At 34.4% G+C, this 27,853-nt stretch overlaps 1 protein-coding gene across 1 annotated transcript; it reads left to right on the top strand.

The window, feature by feature from the left end:
• Positions 1–714: 714 nt before the first annotated feature.
• Positions 715–25,984, top strand: LOC145681750 (uncharacterized). Its single transcript, XM_081753362.1, has 4 exons — positions 715–1,036; positions 6,005–6,085; positions 12,662–12,988; positions 25,417–25,984. The coding sequence occupies exons 1-3, from the start codon at positions 715–717 to the stop codon at positions 12,925–12,927; spliced, it is 669 nt and encodes a 222-aa protein (XP_081609488.1). The 3' UTR covers positions 12,928–12,988; positions 25,417–25,984.
• Positions 25,985–27,853: the final 1,869 nt, after the last annotated feature.

Here is a 27,853-nt window from a genome sequence, read left to right as displayed (position 1 = left end):
AAAACTATTTAACTGTGCCTCTTCATCAGAGATTTCATACATGTATTTCCAAGATCAACTGAACATTGCTCAGTTCGCTCTCATGCAAGGACGGAAATATGAATTGAGAACACATAATTTTACTATTTTGTCCATGTTTCTTGAGTTCCGTGACAGGCGATGTTTGTTTGTGAAAAAAAAAAAAAAAAAAAGACACGGATTCATTCAATCATATTAAAATACCTCTTACTCAATGTTGAAAAAAAAATCTTTTTCATGAACAGATCAGCATAAAATGGAGAACAAAAGTGTCAAGAAGTATTTTAAGAAACACGTATGTTTATGGAACGACGGACAAGAATGTAAAGAGTCACGTAATTATATCAGATAATAAAACTATGAATATACTATGCACCACGAAGAAAGATAAAGCTAAGACTAAATTGCTTGACGAGAGCTTCCAACACATTTCAGCAAAGAAAATGACAGGTCTGTTATTTTCTGAAGCTTAGATTCGAAGATATAAAAACCATTAACAAACTGCAACTGCATATAGAAACCATTAACAAACTGCAACTGCATATAAAAGCCATTAACACACTGTAACTGCAGTTTAGTATTTCCTCCAGTTCGTTGCCACTTCGAAGGAACTCAAAAGATGTCAGCTGCAAAGTTCTTCTCTTTATTTCTTTTCTTCCCTTGTTGTGTTTGTGTTTAACAACTGTTACTGCAATAATGGAAGAATCTTCTGAAATAAGCGTGATCAATTGTTTAACCAAACTTGATTTCCAGTGCTTGAAACTCCAAGTACTTCGCAACACGTACACATTACTCGATAAAAAATCTTTGGATTTACTGGATGGATTCATGAAGTTGAAATACGCTGGGAACGAGACTATTGCACAAGATACAAAGCGCGCTCTTAAGAAGAAGGATTGGTTGTTGCTGCTCTTTTTGCCTAAGTTGATACAAGATACGAGCCTTGAAGTGCGTGCATTTCGTCGAAGACCAGTAGATATCACTGTTGCACCAGAAACAGAAACAGTGGTGGAAGACGGTAAGTACTTATTAATAGTATGCTTAGTTCGGGCAGTAAGTTGAGTCAGAAGTAAATTACTATCAATATATATATGACTGACTTAAATGTACTTGTAAAGAAGTTATCAAGGAAGTTTCGTTTTTCACTGCCGCTTTTTAAATAAAAATTAACGTGCCAATTTAATCAATTATCGCTCGCACAAACAGTGCTGTTCATGCCCGTAGCCAGCCCAAAGACTTAGGAGGGTGCGGCTGAAGTTAAGGGGGCCCGATCCAAGGATATGATAGTTCATCATCATATTATAGTTCTTTTGCAAGCCTACTGTAAAACTTTTAGGGGGCCAGCAAAAATTAACATATTCCCGGCCCCCCTAGACCCCCCTGGATACGGGCCTGGTGCTGTTTAGTGATGGGTAAATTCCCGGGAAGATATTTTTCGGGAATATTCCCTGGGAATATTCCCGGGAAGATTCCCAAAATGGGAATTTATCCGGGATTTATGTACAATTAGAAAAAAAATTGTATTCTATTACTATATTATGATTTCAAAGTTGAATTAATTTTTATATCACAGCATATTATTACTGTTGTCCACAGAGGATTCTTTAAAATGTATATTCTGAATGGTACTATGTTACTTTATTAACACTTTATTATATTTAGAGAGTACGCATAGATGTATATTTATTTACCATATGTTCTATCAATTAAATATGTTTGAAAAAATATATAGTAAGACCTAACACTTTTAAACCACTAAACAGTTTAAATTTGTATGTAAGTGGATTTTCTCAACTTGACTCTATTAGTGATATTATAAACACATTAAATTTATAAATGTTATAAACCAATTAGATTGGGTAAATGCTAGAAGATACATGTCTCACCAATTTATCAACATTTGCGCATACAGATTTGTGTTCACAAAATTTTCAAGATACTTATCTTTATATTTTAGCAGGTAACATTGCCATACACGACCTTTCATTCTACCTATTTCTCGAAATACCATACGTTAATTCCCATGTAAAAGAAGTCCGAGTACCTCTTCAGAAATTCGAGTCAGAGAGAGGAGACAGACCGACGTCTATTACTAATGGTGGTTCAGGGTTTATTAATAGTACATCATCTCTATTTCTACATAATACTAAATTACTTTGCAAAATGGTTCTTTTTCATCATTTGTAAATTAGTACTTTGCTAATTTTCGCTGTTCTTTAGCATACGGGGCCAACTTTTGCACCTACTTTTTTGTGATATTCTATTCCGATGCGGTTGTTTTATGTTTTCATACCGGTACGTTAAATTACGTTACCAACATTAAATTTAAACAGCATTGCAGAGCGAGCGTTAGCGAATGAAGGCGGGTTTAGCCCCGAATGGCAAGTTGTTTTCTATCTTCGCTACCAACAATTCACTTTCTTTTCTCATATAAATCACTTTCACTTACCTGTCCATTTTCTATAAATCTCCTACTGCCCCCCACTCAAAAAAATCGTTCGATACTTTCTTAACTACTTGAACATCACTATCAACTCATTTCTTCCGTAAATCAACCTACTTTTTGCTAGTTTTGGCCTCCCAATACTAAACAATTACCTTACTTTTTAGTGCAAATAGAAATGGAACTTAAAAACTCATATTATTAGTTATATAATGTACCGTCAAATAATTTTAAATTTTTTTAACCTCCAAATTCTTTGAAACCAAAAGTAAATCATAATATATTAAAATAATGTAAATAGTCATATGGTTCTTATAATTTGGAACATAAAGTAGAGAAATGGAAATAAATTCCTTCCCGGGAATTTATAGGTCAGGGAAAAAACCCGGGAATATTCCTATTTTTAAATTCCTTCCCACCGGGAATATTCCCACTGCCCATCACTAGTGCTGTTGTATCATCGCGCGCGACTGCATAAATTTCTACACATAGCAGGTGCATAGCTTTAATAGCGTATCGCAGATAACATTCTTACAACCGAAAAACCAGCAGTGGTTCATCTTGAAGGAAATCATATCAGTAAAAGAACATATTGCTACAAGGGGCTTAAGGGGCAAAGCTTACTTAATATTTTAATTCTTCAAGAGGCGCCACTGAGAATAGTAAGTAAATACACTTAATTTAGTAAAACTGGTTTAAATAATGCAATTCGAACAAGCACGCTAGAAATAAGAGGTTAACTGCCTCAGATGGCAGCAACGAAATACAAAATTTACGGACAAATAAACAGAATAATACTAAATGTGATAATGAGAGTAACAAACGTTACAAAGATCATCGCTGTAGGGTGATTAACAAGGGAGAAAACGTAAGTTAAATTGTGAAATATTGTGTTCGCGGATTAATGTGATATGAGATGAGGTGGCTGTGGCAGTAGAGCATAATCTGATGGTGTTTCAAACCCATTGTATAATTAACTAACTTAGGAAATATATGTTGTATTGTCATGAGGGTCAAGGGGCAACAAAATGAGCCCTGCGGGGCTTCTAACACCCTTCACTCGCTGACGCTCGCTCAGCTATGTTTCGTAACGTAAGTAAATCACCTTTTTCGCCAATAAAGTTGTGTGTCCAAAGTGGACTAAGTACCACGTGACATTACGTCACGCTCGGGTAGTACAACTTCGATGTAAATTTAGCTTTACCCTTTGGGAAGATATGATATTTAATCGACCGCATTGGTTTAGTCATTAATGAGTATTGTGTAGTTTGCAACACTTAACAGTTTTAAGGTACTAATTTTGTGTAGTACTACTATATACTGATGTATAGGGAGGTAGGAAAGAGCAAAATAAGCATGCAAATAAGAAATATTTGTAATTAATAGTGACTGCCAGAAATGAAACAGGGGTAATTGTAGGTAATATTTATGAAAGTAAGAACAGGTAAGTTGTAATACAATGTTGAAAACAGATTGATGTGGGTTTCATCCGGGGCCCCATCTGCGGTAGTTTAGCCGAAACAAGAAATTAGAGACAGAGAGAGAACAACTAATGATCACTTAGGAATTAGAATAATGAGTCAGATTGCCGGGTTTTCGGCTTCTATGGCCATCTTAGCAAGTCACGTATGAGGGATGATGCTCCTTAGGGATCACACTACCCGAGCAAAGGAACGGAAGGAAGGAAGTGGCCCTATAAGTTAGTTACAATCCCAGCATTTGCCTGGCATGTATGAGGAAAATTTCACTGAGAATGGCTGGCCTAAAAAAATACACTTTTCCACCGAGTATCCCCACCGGGAAGCGAGCACAGTACTGCTCGCACCAAAGACGAGAGCGTTAGCAAGTACGCTACACTTGGCACAACTAGTACTCACTTTGGCATTACTTCAATATAGCAGACTTTATTCTAAATCTTTATTGCACCTAATATATTACTTGCACCTTAATTTACTAACAGTATGTTAGATAGTCTCATGCCATTGAAATTGGACCATGAAGTTCGTACAGAAAGATACTAACAAGTAACACTTCCCAAGTGTAACACTCCGATTTTGATAAAATTTGGCAGGTAGATACTACACATGAAATAAACAAATACGTGCTTTTATTTTTTTATTTTTTATTTTATTTTATTCTTTTTTGCGGAAGACTGTTTAAGGGGGCAAAAGCCCCCACCCAAAATCTTGAAAGTTTAACACCCGAAAGGCAAGAAGAAGTGGACTGAAGTGAATAAAATTGTACACAGATATTGTAGACGTAAAATGAGAGAATACGTGTTCCGCATTTTCCTGGAATGAACGGTTGGGTGGAGCACAGTCCCCTTCACACCTATGATCACGAAATATCAAAAGTGCTAATAACACTATGTCAGACATGTGTAAAGGACATGAAGAATTGCAACGAAACTTTCTGTAGAGACAATACGCAAAAAATGAACGAATACTGTTTTTATATTTACTGCGGAAAAACAGTTTTATGGGACAATAGTCCCCACCTAAAATTTTGAAAGTTGACGCCTGAAAGGCAAGAAGAAGTGGACTGAAGTGATTGAAATTGTGCACAGATATTGTAGACGTAAAATAAGGAATACGGGTTTCGTATTTTCCGAAAAAAAAATGTTGTAATTTGAAGCGTTCATCAACTACCTCTACAAAAAATGTTGGAAAAGTACCACAATATTCTGAAACATGTATTTTTGGATAGGGCACATACTAGTTCCTAAGTGAAGTCTTGACCCGTCTACGATAGGTCCCATATTATAGGAGCAATGGACCTTTAAAGTTAATTTTTTCATGTTTACGGCAGCCTATAACTCCGAAAGGAAGCACTTGTGCACCCAAATTGGTCTATTTTTTTTTTTTTTTTGGTCTTATCTTGGTGTTAGGAATCACCTCCGAAACGTTGTCGGTGTTGTTTTGAAACACCCTGCATATACCCTATGTATGTGTGCGTGAATTCATATTTAGATAGAACAGTAGAAGTATGTGTAGAAAGAGTAAATCTATATATTTTATACAAAAATAAGTCATAATATGCTAAACATCTGTTTTTAGATTTTTGTTTATTTCATTCCATTGCATTCATTTACTCCACTTAACCAAGATATTTGGTGTTCAGAAGTTTAATTCGGAATGCTTATCTTATAAATGCTGGGCTACAAGTTTAAAATACTTTACAATAGTTCAAAGAATAGTTTTCCTTATTGAGTATAATATACTATAGTTGTCAAATATACTGCCTCAAATCGCATGTATTAATTAAGCATTAAGAAATTAATTAAAAATAAAATCTGATTAAATAAATTACTTTTAATAAATAATAGTGCTTATTAAACAAATGTTATTAACTATTATTTATTAAGTGGGAATTATCCAGGCATCGGAAACTAGTCACTTCTCTGTTTTCTCCTCTCCTACTTCTTTATTTGACACGGATTACTTGATTCCAATCACCGTGGTTTTTTGTTTTTCTTCTTTTTTATCCCATATTCTTTACAGCCCTTCCTCACGTGTTCTAACATCTTATTATTTTTTTTTTCAGATTCTACAAGAACCGGCACGATACTTGCAAACAACATGAAGCTACTCGTTGTACCACCTATCGAAAAACAGACTTCATTAGGTAGGTTCTTTTTCACTATCCTTCCTAGATAGATATTAAATAACTTTGGCGAGAGACAAAATCAATGTTGAAATTCTTTTCCAACTGCACACTTCTCTGTCATTTCCTCACCTATTCTAACACTTACTTGTTGATACCAGTTTCTTATGAGACTGATCTTTCCATTCCAACCCAACCTTCTTTAGAACTTCCAATAATTCTCAATTCACACGATGAAAAGAATCTTCCAGATCAATAAATACAACATACTCCTCTTTCCGTTTTCTATAAACTTTTCACTAATCACCCTTAATAATCCAACTGCGTCTCTCGTACCCTTTCCTCTCCGGAACCCGAATTGATCCTCGTCAACCTTTTCATGTGTTCTTCCATATAACCTCCTGTGCAATATTCAGAGCCAAATTTTTGCTGCATAATAATAGATCTATAACTCTCAGATATCTCTGCGCTCCATTTCTAACCCATCGGTATCAAGGTCGCCTTCAGGAACTCTTTTGGCCACTCTCCTGTTTCATACATTTCATTGCAGACTTGATACAAGTCTTAATTTCTCTTCTCTCCAACATTCTTAATGAATTTGATTGGTATATTATCTATCCCAGTCGCCTTTTCATTCCTAATTTCATATATAGTTTTTTTTTCAAACTCACCCCGAAGAATATTAAACCCTTTCCCATCCTTGCGCACTTCAATTTCTACCACAACATCTGGGCCACACGGTCAATCACTACTTTCATATAAGTCCTCAATACATTCTTTCCATCTTCCTAAGACTTCACTTCTTTCGCTGACTACCTTCCCAGTCCTATATTCTATTACCTTCTTCTACATTTCCTCATATTTCCCAACTGTTTTTAATTCTTCTATGTCCTCGCATTTCCTTTAAAAAACACTCTTCCCTTGCTCTGTCTGTTTCCCTTTGTAACTTGTTGTTTAACTTTCTGTACATATTTCTGTCGTCTTATGTATGAACCTGTTTCCACGACTTCCTTATCCTCACTTTCTGCAACATCTGTTCTGTAATCCACTATTTCTTAGACGTCTTGCATTCGCGGTAACCTACTACTTCTTCTTCGACCTGCTGTATTTAAAGTTTAATATTGTCCCACCTTCTGTTAGCACCTGCACCTAGCCTTTCTTCGTTTGAGTAGTGTTCTTCGAATTTTTCAAGAAGATTTCTTACTTCCTTGTTTCTCAACTTTTTCGTATGCAACATCTTATTGTCTACAATTCTTTTGCTTACATATTTCAGTTTACTTCCTACAGCACAAAGTTTCGGGACCTGGGAGAGTCTCGAGTTCTTCAAGCTATTCCGATACCTGTTCTGAAACATAATAATTGTCTATCTAATATCTTCGGCCGTCTATTAACGATTTGCATTTACAGGGTGGTAGGTAACTCCACCGAAAAACTTTGGAAGGTGATTCGTTATATTAAATGGAAGAAAAAAGTTCTAGTAAACATGGGTCGAAAAACGTGTCCTTTCAGAGTTATAAAACGCCGAAAATTAGAAAAATCACGTTTCAAAACGCCCGATTTAGGAACTGTAGGACCTATTCCAAGCGGTTTAAGGAATTATACAGGAACTAGTATGCGCTCTGTCTAAATATCCATATTTTTACCATCCTCCATTATGGGCGAAACGAACTGTAGGAAGTTGCGGTATAAGGATACTCCTCTAAGTACTAATGGTGCGTTGGTTTTGCTGGTACCGGTGAATTCTGAAACATGGATATTTAGACAGAACGCATAATAGTTCCTGTGTAATTCCTCAAACTGCTTGGAATAGGCCCTATAGTTTCTAAGCCAGGCCGTTTTGAAACTTGATTTTTTCGAATATTCGCCGTTTTATAACTCTGGAAGGACACGTTTTTCGACCCATATTTATTAGAACTGTTTTCTTTCATTTCATATAAGGAATCACCTCCCAAAGTTTTTCGCTGGAGTTACCTACCACCCCTTATATTTCTTGTGCTGATTGAACCAAATAGTCCCAGTTACTAGTGGTTTCTGTCTCCAGAAACTGACTAGTCCCTTTCCCCTTTCATTTCTTTCGCCTAAACCATATTTTCCTAAAATATTACTTTCCTGCTATCCTTCATAAGGGTCTTCGAAATGGTAGTGTTTATCGGGGAGGTGTTTATAATACTGGTAGTATCAGTTTCTCTCTTGGTGGATGTGGCTATTTCTAGGATAAATAATCATGGATCAGTGAGGATTCTGTATTTTTTGAATAATTGTTTACTTGAGTGTGTGCAGTTTATGCCAGTGATTATACGCAAATATAGGATTGTTTTTATTTTCGAAAAATAACTATACTCTTGTTACCGTTGTCCAGAGGACTATTCCATAACTTTGTAATGAGTGAATTAGGCTTTAATAGACTCCTATTAAAGGCTTTATATTTAAACTTTATTTTAAAATTCTAAGAACGTATAACTTATTATTTACATTCTTGCGTTGATGATAATATATTGTTATATCCTACACATGCACCTTCATTGAAAACAAAACCAACACGAGTTCTATAGTTGTAAACAAGAGCACATGATTCTTTACAATTACTGCTAGTACTACGAGCAAGCAGACGAAGGCATCATCATCACCAATAGGACACTAGCGCCGAAGAGGAACACGAAGAGCGTATGAAACACGCTGCAGGACTTCCATTGGAATCACTTTCAGCTGGTCAAATCCTCTCTCTTGGCTTGTCTGAAGCTCTAAGTGTTCTAACCCAACCCACGCCTCTCAGCTTGCTTGAGACCTGGGTTGGGTTCTCGCGGTCTGTAATTTCGTACTCTGAGCTCTGTAGTTCTTTTCCCACTTATCTTACCTGAAGCTCTGTTGGACCTTAACCACTCCCCTTGCTTGGCTGGAGCACTGTGTGTTTCTAACCGCAACCACCTAGCTTGCCTGGAGCTCTCTGGTTTTTTCTGACTGCTCAGCTCGCTTGGAGTTCTGCGGAATTCTAACTCATCCCTTTGCTTGTCTGTAGCACTGGGAGAACCTAGCGGCAACCACTAAGCTTCCTTGGAGCTCTACAGCATCCTTCACTTAGCTGCCTCGCAGGTGGTTACAGTTATATTTTCCGTACTGATTTTCTTATTACTTAGTTCTCTATATTTTGATGATGTGAATGAGTTTTACAATATGTTATCACGGGCACGGGAAGAGTATATTTACAATAAATATTTGAAAGATAAATTTGAACTCTCTTTCAACTTTACAACACATTTTATAAATGAAATGAAATTAGAAAACCCAACTTAAGCCTAACCAAGTCAAAACCATGTTCACAAATTAATTTCAAATAGTTCAGCTGTTTCCTTACCATTTCCCACGTAAATATCAATTAAGAAATAACGATATTAAAAATGGCATATTTTCTCTTTCAGAGATAGAATTATTAAAAGCCTGAGGCCCATGGTTATTTGTTTTGATTAAAATGTTTATGTATTGGTTTCATTTCCTTAACCTGAGGGAATCGTAACATATATTCTTGGCGAAACAAACTCAATTTCTTCCTGCTTCGAAGAATACATATTTTAATCAAAATTATATCATAATACCATGACCAATACAAGTACAGACTAAGTTCTAAAACTCACTTTAAATGGCTGATGTAGCAGACATCGTCTATTTCAATTGCATATAAATTCTAATTCAAAAACTAACATGGAATGAACAAAGTAATAAAACAAAAAAATTATAAGTTTAAAGAATGAAATAATTAAAGCGAGTTGTTACCAAGGGTTAAAATTGATGGGGAACGCGGAAGAATGCCGTACCCCTACTTCCAAAAATATTTATGGCATCCCTCTACTTTCAAAAATTACAATAGACAAAGCTAGGCCTGGAGAACAGCGTGACGTCATCGGTCCCTCTACCTTTTCAGATTACCGTTTACCTCTGGTTGTGCCGTACGGATCAGTATATTGGATAATAACAGAAAGTAATAAGTATTTTAAATGTCGTTTTACTTTTCCATATATTTATAAATTTCGTACCTTGAAGATCCAATATTCATTAAAAGATGAATTAGAAAGATTCAAATAGTTAAACATAATCAAATACAAAAACATTGTTTAAGAGTCAGTTAGTAGTACTGCCGAGCAGGGGTGGACTGGCTATGTAAAAAGGGCGCGGTCATACTCTGGGAGGGCGCCGTCTACCCGAGGCTTTCGCTTGTATCGAATACCCCCTCCTATTAAAAGAAAGTGCCGGGGGGCTTCCCCCGGAAAATTAGTACACAAAAAACAACAAAAGATTATGAAGCTATTGCAGTTAATCACGATAGAATTATAAAATTCAATATTTTCATAAACAAAGAGATTTTGAGTACTAAATATATTAGGCCTATATAAATCTGCACACTTTAACTCAGACTACAAAAATCACAGCAGTTGTTTAAATTCTTCGGCTACATTCGTTAACAGCCTAATTATAACTGAAGATTTGAGTTAAGTTTGGGGCTTATGCTATTTTTCATACTTCTGTCCTTTTAAAGCTGTGTTCATCATAACATTAACTTATTTTTCATCTATTTTTAAAACTGCTGCTGATAAATAGTATACATGAAACATTTACTACAAATTAACAAAAGTAAATTTAAAATTATATACCTACCTAACGAAAAAAGAAATTCAAAAACAAAACTGGAAAATGAAAGTAAAGTCACTGCTTTATGCTTGAAGGAGCCTTCGCATCTCCCTGCTTTTCTCGTACATTTTGTCAATAATGAGATTGTTGTCTATTTTGGTCAGAATGTCTCTTTCTGAGTTCATCAAGAACAATGATTCCAGACGTTCATCTGTAAGTCTTGAACGGAGTCTTGTTTTTATGTATCTGAGATTTGAAAATGCTCGCTCACAGGACGCTTGTGTTGCCGGTAATTGATGAAAACGAAAGAATCTCTTCTTAAGGTTTTCCCTCTTCACAATCAGGAATTAATTCAGTGATTCTTTTCAGTGACAACGAAGCCAGACTTAAACCCTTGAACTTTTCAGGATCAAAACAGTTTAAATCTAAGTATAAGCTTTGATTTTCAGCAAGTCGTTCCTGCATGCTGTTAGAAATTTGGTCTAGAACACAGTTGAAAACGGTTACTTAAAATTTGTATTTACTGTCTTCAATTACTTCATCAGAAGCTGATTCCCCTGACATTTCTTTCTTTTTCTACATCTTACCTCAGGCAATTCTGTTTCTATAATAACTTGTTCTAGACCAGGAACATCTGAAATGAGTCCTTCAATACTATTTGACATTTCTGTTGCAAAGTGTTCTGCTGCTTTGTAGACTTTGTCAAACTGGTCCCTAGCTTCTTTCAACTTATCTTGAGTTGAGGATATCAGGCGCCATGCTTGGACATAGTCTACGTTTTTTGTTTGCAAGTAGTCTGATGAAGGTGTGGTATGCTGAAAAATCAATAAAAACATCATAGTCACAATGATAGTCTCAAAGGAGCACAACTTTTGAATGAGAGACATTGCATTATGTCTGACTTTGGAATTGAATTCTTGCGAATTGCCAATCACACTTAAAGCTGCTACGAGTTCCACAGATACTGGTTTTGATTTTCTTGGTCTGGCATTCTTTGAGTCGGGTGCTTAGTAATGAAAGTGTCCAAATATTTTTACAGCAGTGATGCTTTTACTTCTCCATCGAGTTATCCCAATAGCCTCAAGACAGACGCTTGGGTTTTGTTCCAATACACCTCAAGTCGTTTCTGGGATTCTTTCAAAAATATCTGAATTTCTGGAGAAGCCCAAAGAAAAATATATTAACACCCAAACTCGGCCAGGGGGCAAGGCCGTAGGCCGAGTAAAGACTGGATCTGGGGGCGGAGCAGTGGGAGTGAGAGGGTTGATATATAAAAATGATCCAAAATGACCGATATTAGAGTCAAATCTATAAATTTCAGGGTCCCTAAGATCATTATAATGACATTCCCAAAGCCAAAAACAGAAAGAGCGAGGCCGTAGGCCGAGCAAATACTGGGATTTGGGGCGGAGCGTGGGGTTGGTAAGGGTGGTATGTAAAAATCGTCCAAAATGACCGATATTAGAGTCAGATCTATATATTTAGGGGTAAATCTAATATCATTAATAGCATTCCCACGCCGAAAACAGAAAGAGCAAGGCCGCAGGCCGAGCAAATACAGGGGTCTGGGGTGAAGCCCTAGCTGGCCAAAGGCTAGTGAATTTATAAAATAATTATGTATATAGCTTTGTTGTTTTTTTAATGTGTTCAGAGAGGAAACTGTGCGCCTTCCCGAGGCTAAGACGGGTCTTAGCCCCTCCCGAGGAGGGCGGAAAGGCATTGATGTAAGGAGGGCGCAGCGGCCATCGGGCCGGTACTTGATTATGGCCAGTCCACCCCTGCTGCCGAGACATTTCTGGTACAAACGGGTTCATTTTTTAGCATGAAATAGATCTATGTTTGTGTTAACAGCAACCAAATAAAGAATAATGTATACAAAATGATACAATAGCGACACATTTTTATATGTATGCGACACACATATATGCTTTACATTTTTAATAGATACTGTTCTTAGATTATGTTTTCCAATTGCAGGTAAACGTAAACACAAACGTCATACTAACCTAAAGATGATGATATTTGGAGGAGTTTTCGCTGTCATCTTCACTTTGATATTGATGGGTACAAATGCGGTTGCATTTAACGGAATGTTGATGGGCAATCTAGCTATGCTATTGGCTGGAATTAATAGCATTTCACGGTTTATAAATTCATTAAATAGGAATCGTAATTCCAATGGATTTAGACACTCGATCAACAATTTTGGAAACCAATTTGCCCAAAATTCTAATACAGTATAGCTCGTTCTAAATTGTAGTGAGCTTCGAACATTTTGTGAGTAGAGCATCTATATAGATTCAGGTAAGGTAATATATACTTTCACTTTTGAAAAAGAAAGAAACCTAGAAATTATCATTACAGTTCCAAAGATGTTATTAGTTAGAGCAAGGTTTTCCTTCTGATGATTAATTTCAATTTTATTTCAGTTCTTGCTTTCTTTCTTTAGTTTAATAAAGATTCGCTAATAGTCTTTGTAAAAATTTTAACAATATTACCGGATGCTCTAATGATCATCATCGAGTCTCCAGAATATCACAGAATTTAATAATTTTTTTTTTTGTGTCTCAACACTATCATTGAAGACTCTAAGAATCTCCGTTTAGTCTCAATTTGATCAAAGAAGATTGAGATATTCTTGTGAAGATTGTCATAGAGGACTTTAAAATTCTTTATTAAGTGTCAATTTGATCAAAGAACATTGTGATATTCTTGTGAAGACTATCACAAAAGACTTTAAGATTATTCATAGAGTGTCAATTTTATCCTAGGAGGTTCCCATATTTTCGCAAAAGCTATCACAGAAGTCTCTAAGATTCTTTATTAAGTCTCAATTTTATCAGAGAAGACTTCGATATTCTTGTTAAGACAATCGTAAAGTACTTTAAATATCTCGATTGAGTCTCAATTTTGTTAAAGACTCCAATATTCTTGTGAAGACAATCGTAGAAGACTTTAAAATTTATCATAGAGTCTCAATTTTATCAAAGAATAGTCCGATATGCTTGTGAAGACTATCATAGAAGTCTTCAAAATTTTTCATTGAGTCTCAATTCGATCAAACAAGACTCCGATACCCTTGTGAAGACTATAGCATTATTCGCTGACTCTGAATTTGATCAAAGAAGACTCCCATGTTTTTGAGAAGACTCTTATAGAAAACTTTAAAGTTCTTCATTGGGTCTCAATTTGATCAAAGAAGATTCCACTTTTCTTGTGAAGATTATCATAAAAAGTTTTAAGATTCTTCATTGACTCCCAATTTAATCAAATTAGATACCGATATTCTTCTGAAGACAATCGCAGAAGACTCTAAGATCCTTCATTGTGTCTGGCTTAGATCAAATAAGATTCTTACATTCTTGTGAAACATATCATAGAAAGTTTTAAGATTCTTCATTGAGTTTCAATTTGATCAAAGAAGACTCCAATGTTTTTGTGAAGAGTCTCATAGAAAACTTTAAAATTCTTCATTGAGTCTCAGATTAATCAAAGAAGACTCCGATATTCTTGTAAAGAATATTGCAGAAGACTAAAATTCTAAATTGAGTTTGTACTTTATCAAATAAGATTTCGACATACCTTTGCAAAATATCATAGAAAGTTTTAAGATGCTTCTTTGAGTTTCAATTCGATCAAACAAGACTCCATTGTCCTTGCGAAGACTATCATAAAAGAATCTGACATTCTTCATTAAGTCTGAAATTGATCAATGAAGACTCCGCTTTTATTGTGAAGATTATCATAGAACGTTTTAAGATTCTTCATTGAGTCTCAATTTAATAATATAAGACTCCGATATTCTTGTGAAGACTATGGCAGAAGGCAATAAAGTCCTTAATTAAGTCTGAATTTGATTATATAAGATTCCGAGATTTTTGTGAAGAGTATCATAAAAAGGCTTAAGATTCTTCATTAAGTCACGATTCGACCAAACAAGACTCCGATGTCCTTGTGAAGACTATCGTAGAAGAATATAAAATTCTTCATTGAGTCTGAATTTGATCAAAGAAGACTCAGATGTTCTTGTGAAGAGTACCATAGAAAGTTTTAAGATCCTTTATTGAGTCTCAATTTAATCAAAGAAGACTCCGATCTTTTGAAGAGTATCATAGAAAATTGTAAAATTATTCATTGAATCTCAATTTAATCAAATTAGACTCCGATATTCTTCTGAAGACAATCGTAGAAGACTCTAAGATTCTTCATTGTGTCTGAATGTGATCAAATAAGATTCTGACATTCTTGTGAAAAATATCATAGAAAGTTTTATGATTCTTCATTGAGTCTGAATTTGATCAGAGAACACTCCGATGTTCTTCTGAAGAGTATTATAGAAAACTTTAAATTCCTTTATTAAGTCTAAATTTAATCAAATAAGGCTTCCATTTTCTTGTGAAGACTATTGCAGATGACTAAAATTATCCACTGAGTCTGAATTTGATCATATAAGATTTTCATATTCTTGTGAAAGGTATCATAGATAGTTTTAAGATTTTTCATTAGGTCTCAATTTGATCAAATAACACTAGTTAACAAATTTAAACTTTTTGTTTGTTACATGAGAAAAATCACCTGATCTTAAAGGAACTTTTTACGCTGAATTCGAATATGCACTCGGTTTCTCTCCATCGCGTACAGTTTTCCCGTAACAGAGGGATTTTCGGGAAATTCCCTCAAAAATTTCCCTTTTTCAGATATTTTATTCCCCTAGCTCCTGTCCCCTTACATATAGTAACATAGAAATTATACCTAAGTATACCTTGATTTATATTTAATAAACCCTAAAAGTTTCGTAAAAATCGCTTTGTTCTTTCTAGAGAAATAAATATATTTGTATGTATACTGTGTGCACTGTTTATTGCACCTGATAATAATGCTTTCAGATCTCCTGAGTTGGGGTAAAAACGATTTGCTTTATTACTACAAACACAGACATAAAAATGAATATTTACAATAGTCAACAACACACTTGTATTGCTCTCTGTAAATTAGAAACGTGTCTAAAAATAGAATGTACTTCCAACGTATATTTTTTTAAAACGTACAGTATATGTATATCTTAATACATATATATACAATTCTCCAAGTTTTTTCGTTTTGTTCATGAAATGGTTATCAATATTTGTTATTAAATGTAACAGAATGCAAAAGAAAGAAAGAATGGAATACAGACTCATTGTTGACAACAATGAACTAATGCAGTCTGAATTTTCCACTACGGTATCGTTTCCCCCCTCCCCCCGCGCATTTCTTTCTTTCTTGTGTTCTTGACACCTGGTGAGGGAGTTTTGTACATTTTTATATTGACGTGTGGTTTAACACTACTTCACTTTCAAAGTTGTCTTTGCTGCTAAGAGTGCTTTCATGTTTGATCTTAACGGCATTATACCCAACTAAGACCAGAAGTTTAGTTTGTGATCAGTACAATAGCGTCAAGAGGACGGCGTTCGTGTGTTAACTCACCAAATAGTTTTTGTTATGTGTGTGGCCAGTTTGTAGTTAAAGGACAGTGTAGATCCATTACGCCATCGGTGAAACTAGCATATTATATATATTTCGGATGTCGTGTGGGAGATCAGGACAAAACTTGGGCACCCAACATAATTTGTGCGTCGTGCTACGTCACTTTACTTGCATGGGCCAAAGGGAAACGGAGGTTCATGAAATTTGCTGTACCAATGGTGTGGAGAGAACCCACCAACCATCTGGATGATTGTTATTTTTGTCTCACAGTAGTTAAGGGACATTCTAAAAAAAGCAAATACACAATAAGTTATCCCAACGTTAAATCCGCAATTAGACCTATTCCGCACGGGGATGAACTTCCACTTCCCGAGCTCCGTACCAACTGGAAAGAGATATGGCGAAAAGACTCTGATGATGATCATGACCTTGATGAACCATCGACATCAACATGTACATCCAAGGATCTAACGTTCATCCCTGTTTGTGTTCGCGAGCCACATTTCATCCGGCAATGTGAACTTAATGACCTAGTCCGTGATTTGCATCTGACAAAACAAGAGGCGGAACTTCTGGGATCAAGGCTCCAGCAGTGGAACTTATTGGATGCAGAAACGAACATATCAGTGTACAGGAAAAGGTATGTTCAATTTTCAAGCTATTTCTCCATGCAAGATAATGTGTGCGTATGTACGGATATAAATGGGTTGATGGCAGAGCTAGGAATTGCTTACGTTCCAGAAGAATGGAGGTTATTTATCGACGCGTCAAAGGTCAGCCTTAAAGCTGTCCTTTTACATAATGGAAATAAAAAACCTTCTATACCACTTGCGCACTCAGTGAAGATTAAGGAATCCTATGACACCATGTCAACTTTGCTAAATCTTATAAATTACAAGGACTATTGTTGGCAAATATGTTGTGATCTCAAGATAGTTGGTATTTTATTAGGACTGCAATGCGGTTACACGAAGTACCAATGCTTTTTTATGTTTATGGGATAGCCGAGCTGATGACAAACATTATGAAGTGAAGGAATGGGAACCTAGAGTGAATTACGTACCTGGAGAATGCAACGTCAAATACGCTCCTTTGGTAGATCCTAATAAGATATTACTACCGCAACTTCATATCAAGTTAGGACTTATGAAAAACTTTGTCAAAGCCATGGACACATCTGGTGAAGGTTTCAAGTATTTGCGAGATAAGTTCCCTAACCTGAGTGATGCTAAGATTTCAGCGGGAGTGTTTATTGGTCCCCAAATTAGGAAATTAATGCTTGATGATAGCTTGGACAGCAAGTTAAACAGTGCTGAGCTAGCTGCCTGGACAGCATTTAAGTGTGTTGTGCGCAACTTTCTGGGCAATAACAAAGCTGAGAGTTACACAGAAATCGTACAGGATATGATACGGAAATACAAAGAGTTGGGTTGTAGGATGTCTTTAAAAATCCACTTTTTGCACTCCCACCTCAGCTTCTTTCCTGTTAACCTAGGTGCTCTCAGCGACGAACAGGGGGAAAGATTCCACCAAGATATAATGGCAATGGAGAAAAGGTACCAGGGACGATGGGATCCTTCAATGATGGGGGACTATTGTTGGGGTCTTGTTAGAGAATGCAACATTTCTTACAAAAGAAGGAAGTAGTGTACGTTTTTGTAACCCAATGGAAGTTTCATATATTGTGATAGTTTTGATTGTCTTTTCATGACCTTTTGGTACATTTGTATTATTGTTTATTGTAAATTGTCACACTTGTAAATTATATTGTATTATATTTTATATATGTGTTTGTGGTAATAAAGCAAAACGTTTTACCTCAACTTAAGAGATCTGAAAGCAATACTATAAGGTGCAATAAACAGTACACACAGTATACATACAAACATATTTATTTCTCTAGAAAGAATAAAGCGATTATTACGAAACTTGGAGGGTTTGTTAAATATGAATCAAAGTATACTTAGGTATAATTTTTATGTTAGTATATGCAAGGGGACAAGATCTTGGGGTGTAAAATAAACGAAAAGGGAAATTTTTGAGGGATTTTCCCGAAAATCCCTCTGTTACGGGAAAATCGTACGTGATAGAGAAAAACCGAGTGCATATTCGAATTCAGCGCAAAAAGTTCCTTTAAGAGCAGGTATTTTCTTTTATGTAACAAAACCTGTGTTAACTAGTGTAATACTCCGATATTCTTATGAAGAGTATCAAAGAGAGCTTTAAAATTCTTCATTGAGTCTTAATTTAATCAAATATAACTCCGCTATCCTTGTGAAGACTATAATAGAAGACTCCGACATTCTTCATTGACTCTGAATTTGATCAACTGATATTCCGACATTCTTGTGAAGAGTTCTATAGAAAGTTTTAAGTTTCTTCATTGAGTCCCAACTCGATCAAACAAGACTCCAGTATTCTTGTGAAGACTATCACAGAAGACTCCGACATTCTTCATTGACTCTGAATTTGATCAATGAAAACTCCGACTTTCTTCGTTGATTCTCAATTTCATCAAATTAGACTCCGACATTCTTGAGAAGACTGTTACAGAAAACTCCAAGGGTCTTTATTAAGTCTCAATTTTATCAACGAAGAGTGCGATATTCCTGTGAAGATTATCATAGAAGGTTCTGATATTATTGATTGATTCTGAATTTTATCAAAGAATACCACAATATTCTTGTGAACACCATCATAAAAGACTTTAAGATTCTTCACTGAGTATCAGTTTTATCAAAGAAGACTCCGATATTCTTGTGAAGACCATCATAGAAGACTTCACAATTCTCCGTTAAGTTTCAATTTGATGAAGCAATTCTGCGATATTCTTAAAAGACAATAATAAATTACTTTAAATTTCTCTATTGAGTCTCAATTTTGTCAAAGACTCCAATATTCTTGTGAAGACAATCGTAGAAGACCTTAAAATTTTTCATTGAGTCTCAATTTTATCAAGAATAGTCCGATATTCTTGTGAATAGCGGCATATAATATTTGCTTCACATTCTTAATAGATACTGTTCTCAGATTATGTTTTTCAATTGCAGGTAATCGTAAAGAAAAATGATGATAATATTTGGAGGAGTTTTCGCTGTAATCTTCACTTTGTCGATGATTGCTACAAATGCGGTTGCTTTAAAGGGAATGCTGGCGGGCAATCTAGCTATGCTATTGGTTGAAGTTAATAGCATCTCACGGTTTGTAAAATCATTAAATAAGAATCCTAATTCTAATGGATTTAGATACTCGAATAACAATTTTGGAAACCATTTTGCCGAAAATTCTAATACAGGATAACTCGTTTTAAATTGTAGCGAGCTTCGAACATTTTGTGAGTAGACCATCTATATAAGCACAGGTAAGGTAGTATGCTATATGTTTCACTTTTTGAAAAAGAAAGAAACCTAGAAAATATCATTACAGTCCCAAAGATGTTATTGGTAAGAGCAGGGTTCTCCTTGTGATGATCAATTTCAATTTTATTTCAGTTCTTGCTTTCTTTCTTTAGTTTAATAAAGATACGCTAGTAGTCTTCGTAAAATTTTAAGAATATTACACAATGCCCTAAAAAAGCATCATCGAGTCTACAAAATATCACAGTAGAATTTAATAATCTTGATTGAGTCTCAAGATTATCACAGAAGACTCTAAGAATCTTCGTTGAGTCTCAATTTGATCAAAGAAGATTGAGATATTCTTGTGAAGATTATCATAGAAGACTTTAAGATGCTTCATCGTGTCTCAATTTGATCAAAGAAGACTCCGATATTATTCTAAAGATCATTATAGAGGACTCTAGGATTCTTCCTGGGTCTAAATTTAATCAAAAAACACTCAGACGGTTCTTGTGAAGAGTATCATAGAAGACTTTAAATTCTTTATTGAGTCTGAATATAATTAAACAAGACTCCAATATTCTTGTGAAGACTATCGCAGAAGACTCTAAGATTATTCCTTGAGTCTGAATTTGCTGAAATAATATTCCGAAATTCTTGTGAAGACTATAATTGAAAATTTTAAGATTCTTCATTGAGTGTGAATTTGATCAAAGAACACTCCGATGTTCTTATGAAGAGTATGATACAAAACTTTAAATTTCTTTATGAAGTCTCAATTTAATCAAACAAGATTCTGACATTCTTGTGAATAGTATCATAGAAAACCTTAAAATTGTTCATTGAGTCTCAATTCCATCAACGAAGACTCCGAAATTCTTGTTAGGCGTATCATATTAAATTTTAAATTCTTTATTGAGTCTCAATTTAATCAAATAAGACGCCGACATTCTTGAGAAGACTATCACAGAAAACTTCAAGTCTTTATTATGTCTCAATTTTATCAAAGAAGACTGCGATATTCCTGTAAAGACTATCATAGGAGGTTCTGAGGTTATTGATTGATTCTCAATTTTATCAAAGAATATTGCAATACTCTTGTGAACACCATCATAAAAATTTTAAGGTTCTAAGAATACCGCAATATTCTTTTGAACACCATCATAAAGGACTTTAAGATTCTTCACTGAGTATCAGTTTTATCAAAGAAGACTCCGATATTCTTGTGAAGACCATCATAGAAGACTTCACAATTCTCCATTAAGTCTCAATTTCATGAAGCAATTCTGCGATATTCTTGAAAGACAATCATAATTGACTTTAAATTTCTCTATTGAGTCTCAATTTTGTCAAAGACTCCAAAATTCTTGTGAAGACAATCGTAGAAGACTTTAAATTTTTTTCATTGAGTCTCAATTTTATCAAGAATAGTCCGATGTTCTTATGAATAGCGGCATATAATATTTGCTTCACATTCTTAATAGATACTGTTCTCAGATTATGTTTTTCAATTGCAGGTAATCGTAAAGAAAAATGATGATAATATTTGGAGGAGTTTCCGCTGTAATCTTCACTTTGTCGATGATTGCTACAAGTGCGGTTGCTTTAAACGGAATGCTGATGGGCAATCTAGCTATGCTATTGGCTGAAGTTAATAGTATCTCACGGTTTGTAAAATCATTAAATAAGAATCCTATTTCTAATGGATTTAGATACTCAAACAACAATTTTGGAAACCAATTTGTCGAAAGTTCTAATACAGTAGAGCCAGTTTTAAATTGTAGCGAGCTTCGAACATTTTGTGAGTAGAACATCTCTATAGACGGAGGTAAGGTACTATGGTATATGTACTTTCACTTTTTGAAAAACAAAGAAACCTAGAAAATATCATTACAGTCCCAAAGATGTTATTCGTAAGAGCAGGGTTCTTTTTGTGATAATTAATTTCAATTTTATTTCAGTTCTCGCTTTTTATCTTTAGTTTAATAAAAATTCGCTAATAGTCTTCGTAAAATTTTAACAATATTACACAACGCTCTCAAAATCATTATGATTCTACAGAATATCACAGAAGAATTTAATAATCTTGATTAAGTTTCAAGACTATCACAGAAGACTCTACGAATCTTCGTTGAGTCTCAATTTGATCGAAGAGGACTCCGATATTCTTGTGAAGACTATCATAGAAGACTTTAAGATGCTTCATCGTGTCTCAATTTGATCAAAGAAGACTCCGATATTATTGTAAAGATTATCATAGAGGACTCTAAGATTATTCACTGAGACTCTGTTTTATCAAAGAGGACTCCGATATTCTTGTGAAGACTATAAAAGAAAACTTCAACACTGTTCATTGAGTCTCAATTTTATGAAAGAATAATCCGATATTCTTGTGAACACTATCATTGAAGACCTCAAAATTCTTCATTGTGTCTGAATTTAATTAAACAAGACTCTAACATTCTTGTGAAGACTATCGTAGAAGACTCTAAGATTCTTCATTGAGTCTGAATTTGATCAAAGAAGACTTCAGTATTCTTGTGAAGAAAATCATAGAAAGATTTAAGATTCTTCATTGAGTCTCAATTTGATCAAAGAACACTCCGATGTTCTTGTGAAGAGTATTATAGAAAACTTCAAAATTCTTAATTGTGTCTCAATTTAACCAAATAAGTCTCCGATATTCTTGTGAAGACTATGCAGAAGACCCTAAGATTCTTCATTGTGTCTGAATTTGATCAAATAAGATTCCGACATTCTTGTTAATAGTATCATAGAAATTTTTAAGATTGTTTGTTGACTCCCAGCTCGATCAAACGAGACTCCCATATCCATGTGAAGACAATCATAGAAGACTTTAAAATTCTTAATTGAGTCTGAGTTTGATCAAAGAAGACTTCGGTATTCTTGTGAAGAGTATCACAGAAAGTTTTAAAATTCTCCATTCATTCTCAATTTGATCATAGAAGACTTGGATGTTCTTGTGAAGAGTATCATAGAAACCTTTAAAATTCTTCATTGAGTCTTAATTTATTCAAATAAGTCTCCGATATTTTTGCAGAATCTCTGACAGAAGACTAATATTCTCTATTGAGTCTCAATTTTATCAAAGAAGACTGTGGTATTCTTGTAAAGACTTTCATAGAAGATTCTGAGATTCGTGATTGATTCTCAATTTTATCAGAGAATACCACAATATTCTTGTAAAGACCATCATGAAACACTCTAAGATTCTTCACTTAGTCTCAATTTGATCAAAGAACACTCCGATATTCGTGTGAAGAGTATCATGGAAAGGTTTAAGGTTCTTGAAAGAAGACTCCGATGTTATTGTGAGAGTATCATATAAGACTAAGATTCTTTGTTGACTTTTAATTTGATCAAAGAAGAGTCCGATATTTTTGTAAGTCCAATATAGGAGATTCTAATGAATTTGTCCTTTGAACAGTTCCATGAATTACTTCTCTTGGTGCAGAATAAATACTTCCGATAAAAACCACTGACTGATTGTATGGTTGCCGGAGTTTAGCGTTCCTTTTGAACACCGTTGCAATGTGAGACTATTGAACTTAAGTTTAACACTGTAAGGGCTGCGGTGGCTTAGTGGTTGAGCTTTCACCTCTGATGCGTCGGGTCCTTACTCGATCGCACCTCACGCCAAGTGAACTTTGGTGGACAAACACCGTGTGCGTAGGATTTCAGGGGGTTCTTACGTTTCCTCCCGCTTTCTTCATTCCACCATTTCATTCATTTCTCATCATCACTGTCTCCTTTAGACTGGCCGGCATAATCGTAGGACATAAGACTTAAAGATTTCATTTCATTTCATTTCTTAACACTGTACAGGTATTACATTAGCAAATGTTTTTCGTTTGCTTGTAAAATGATTAGTAAATTAAAGTATTATAGGAAGAAATATTTGATGCAAAGAAAAAAGGTGGCAAAATATATGAAAGAAACTGCTAAAACTCCTTAAGACAAATATTAGTCTTTATTATTTTACAGTATATGAATCATTATTATACGTAGACACTTTATTTATAACACACCTAATGAATTTTCTTATAATTGAGGAGTTTGACATAATAAGGGCGTAAACGAGTTTACGCCCTTTTTGCATCAAATGCATTTTTAACTTGTGCCATGCTTTTTTTAGCCTCCTGGTAAAATTTCAATTCATTATCGGAATAAAATGCTGCATATTACATTGTTTTATGTAAAAAAAATAAAACACTACTTAAATTTTCAACATAGTTTTTCTCTAAATGCTTGTGTCACGCCGTTATTGCATCAAATTCCTCAATTTACTTTCCTGTCTCATATTAACGTTGACAAATGAAACGAAATCTTTTAGTTTTACGTTCTACGGCTACGCTAACCGTGGATGAGGAATGAACGAGATGGCTGAATGAAGAAAGTGGGAGGAAACCGGAGTTCCAGACACACGGTGTTTGTCCACTGCAGCCCTCAAACTAACGTTGAGAAACTGGTTTGTTTTCACGTCTTTTTCTCTAAATAACAATTATGTAATTTATAACGTAATATTGGAAAACTGGTTTGTTTCACGTCTTTTTCTCTAAATAACAATTATATAATGTATAAGGTAATATTGAGAGACTGGTTTGTTTCACGTCTGTTTCTGTAAATAACAATTATGTAATTTAAAACGTAATATTGAGAAACTGGTTTGTTTCACGTCTTTTTCTCTAAATAACAATTATATAATGTATAACGTAATATTGAGAGACTGGTTTGTTTCACGTCTTTTTCTGTAAATAACAATTATATAATTTGTAACGTAATATTTACTAAATATATATGTATGAATTAGTTAAGCATTACGCTATAGTTAATACATAAACTCTTCATAAATGTATAGTTAACGCATCTACTCTCAATATGACTAGAGACTGAATATATAAAACTGAAAGTGGGTGTGCTGTGACTTAAAAGCTCTTGAATAACCCAACCGATTTCGGCCACAGTTTCAACATAGATGCTGTTCGTGCCTTGGATGTTTTGTTATCATTTCACTTTGATGGTACACGTTAGGGGCTGGGGGAAGATATATAAAAATGATCGAAAATGGTCGATATTAGTCCCAAATCAATAGTTTTCGTATTCGCCGAGATGAACAGTGATACTTCTGATGCAGTTTAAATCCAAATTCAGACCCACAACTTGCGGGAGGGGAAGATATATTTATCGGTCATTTTCGATCATTTGATATAGAAATATTCGACATCAGAGAGCGCTTCAATAATAGTAAAAAGTGACTGACTAACCGAACATATTATTTTTTCTTGTTTTAACTCATCGAAGCAAGTGATTGACGCTAGTTAAATATAACTACTATTTAATTAATGATTATCTGATGATAAAGGTTAGACATGCTATTCATCAATCCATACATAGTATGATATCGAGCTCGCAAAAAAAGAAAAAAAGACATGCTTGATGGTAAATCTTTATAAGCAGGTTTCGAGAAAATGGGTGAAAATATAACTTTTATAGCGCTAAAATGTTTGTCAATCGCTGACAATAAACATTATCTGTTTATTTGCATTTGTCTTCTAAAGCTGAAACAGTATACAGTTAACAATGACACAGTTACTGCTAGCGATGACACATATACAGTTAACAGTGACACAGTTACTCCTAACAGTGACACAGTTACTCCTAAGAGTGAAACAAATACTCCTATCTGTAAAATATATAGTTAACAGTGACATAGTTACTAGTAACAGTGACACACGTACAGTTAATAGTGATAGTTATCCCTAACGGTCACACAAATACAGTTAACAGTGACAATTACTCCTAATAGTGTCACTCATAGAGTTAAGAGTGACGCGCTATTCCTAAAGGTGACATATTTCTAACTTATGTCATTATTTAATTTTATGTTGTTGTTTTCTTCTGTTTCAGAGACATGAATAAATTCTTCTGAACTTCAGAACAAATTTATTTGTGGAAAACACCATAACTTAATTTGGATTTGCGTAGCCTACCTCCACAGGTATTATAATGAACTGTCACAAATTTAATGTAATGGTAATTATGGAACGCTGCTGATTTGGTTAATCAGAAATTTGTGTTTATATGTTAGAGCTCCTTCGTAGCTAAGCGGTTAGCGTACATGCCTTTTTGCGTGTGAGACCCGAGTTCGATTCCTGGCGGGAGCTCACGTGGTTCGGATTCCACGTTAATCAGCAGGTCCCGTCTGATATAGCCTCGCTGCTGAAAGGAACGTTAAAATCAATTAAAGTCAACTTTGTTTGTATGTTTAAATGAATGTTTATACTTGATCAATATTTAAAAATTATGTTTGCTTGCTATATGATGTAAAACAGAAGAATTATGTTTTGTTTTCTCACACGAAGAACAATTATTTCTTTATAGCGGCTGACAATATATCTGGCTTAACACAAATCTAAATTCAATTGTTATTAAATAAAGATCAAAAATAGAAATAAAAGAATACAACTAATAATATTTGTAATATTGTTTCTTTGCATAAACTGCAATTTATTCTTATTTCATTTATTATGTAATGTCTGCTATCTAATAACCTAGTCAATATAAATAAATAAACTGCTAAGCTGAAGTAATGTATTCATATTTTTCCATAAACAATGTTCATGAGCACAATCTATGTAAAATGTTCAATGTTTTAGGCAAAGTCCATATTAGAGTATATTTTAATGTGTTCTTGACATGATGACCACATATGTATGCGTAGATTGCACATGTGTAAATGCACAAAGCTTGTGCAGAATGTTGGTAATAGTAATGCCATGTTAGTCCACAGTACTGATACTTGAGTAATTTGTACTATTATTTTTGTGTACAGTTACAGCTTATTTTGAAAATTAATTAACAAAAACCGAGGATGTAAAGTATAAAAGAGACATTTATAACGAACAAAAGTTTCACAATGTTTAATGTACGTCGTATATTTAGAAACTTTCAACTTATTTCGTTTCGGCAATATTAAGGTGCATTTGAAAAAAAAAAAAAACGGGAACCAAATAAGTTAAAATTTTATGTTTCTCTTCATAAATCATCACTTCGAAAACGTATATTCTATTTCCGACTTTCCATTCTCACTCTCACCAGCAAATATAGGTAAAGAATACGTGTGCTACCATTTAATGACTGATGCTTTACACTAATAGTCTTTTAATACCACACACACTTATTCAATTAATGTATTTTTTATTCTACAAAGATAAGGGAGCTGCTAGAATCATTGCCACTTAAAATGCATTTCAGAAATTAATACAAGATCATAAGATGTACTACCATGAGCAAAATAAATGACGCGTCTCTTTATTTTGAAGTTTTTTGAAAATATCTCCGTTTTCTTTATATGTTCGAAATTTCGGAAAGTTTCCCCAGCAGGAAACGTTAATAACAAGTCCGTTTTAAATATTTGTGTTAGATATTAGCTTAAAATAAATAAATTAGAAGCAAAAAACATTAAATCGACCGAAATTACGAGAATTTCCAACTCTGCTAAAGTGGGAAATTTTCAAGAACTCGAGGGAATTCTGCAGTTCAACACGAAGCAACGACATCTATGTCATTGAGAGAAATGCGGATTAGATCTACAAACGAAACTTTTAACGAAACATTTCTAATATGTCCTATTACGTGCATTATCTGCAAACTTCAAATATATGAAACTATGCCAAGTATTAGCGTTTAGATAGAGCAAATAGTGGAAATTACCTATGGAAAAGGACGAATTGGTAGCACGATCGTAATGAAAAATCATCTTCACCGTAGAACATGGTCAGTTTGCGTAAGAAAATAAATAGCTCAGTTAGTTAAAGCAGTGAGTCTGTATGCCGTAGGTAGCTGGTTCGAACCCCCATAGAAGTGCAATTGTGACTTTTATTATTATGGTTATTTGATTTATTTTTTTATGTGGGAAAGAATCAAATTGTAACATATGTGTAAAACTCATGACGATACCAAAAAAAAGAAAAAAAGAAAAGAAAAAATGTTGTCGCACTTGCATTAGTGACCCTAATTTTTGTTTGTAAACAGTTTCGTAATTATTTTCCCTGTGCTCACTGCTCACAATATGCTCGCTGGTGTATAACGAATGCTTTCCAGTAAACGTTAATTCTAATTTGGAGATTTTTTATAAAGTTTCACAATGTTTATCATTAAATAATCTTCTATCTACTTGTTTGGACATTTTGATAACATATTTCCCTATTAAATGTTTAATTTTTCCTAGATGTTTCATTACGGGAAAGTTTTACAATGTATTTGTTTTGAATTGAAATTGTTTTGAATTTAGCACATGAGGTAAGTAGCCCGAAGGAGGAGAACCGAAGTAGCTGATATTCTA

This window comes from Thermobia domestica, chromosome 1 (genome assembly GCF_964235325.1).
Source record: "Thermobia domestica chromosome 1, izTheDome1.hap1.1, whole genome shotgun sequence".
Taxonomy (NCBI): Eukaryota; Metazoa; Arthropoda; class Insecta; order Zygentoma; family Lepismatidae; genus Thermobia; species Thermobia domestica.
This window is presented reverse-complemented; position numbering and strand designations above follow the sequence as displayed.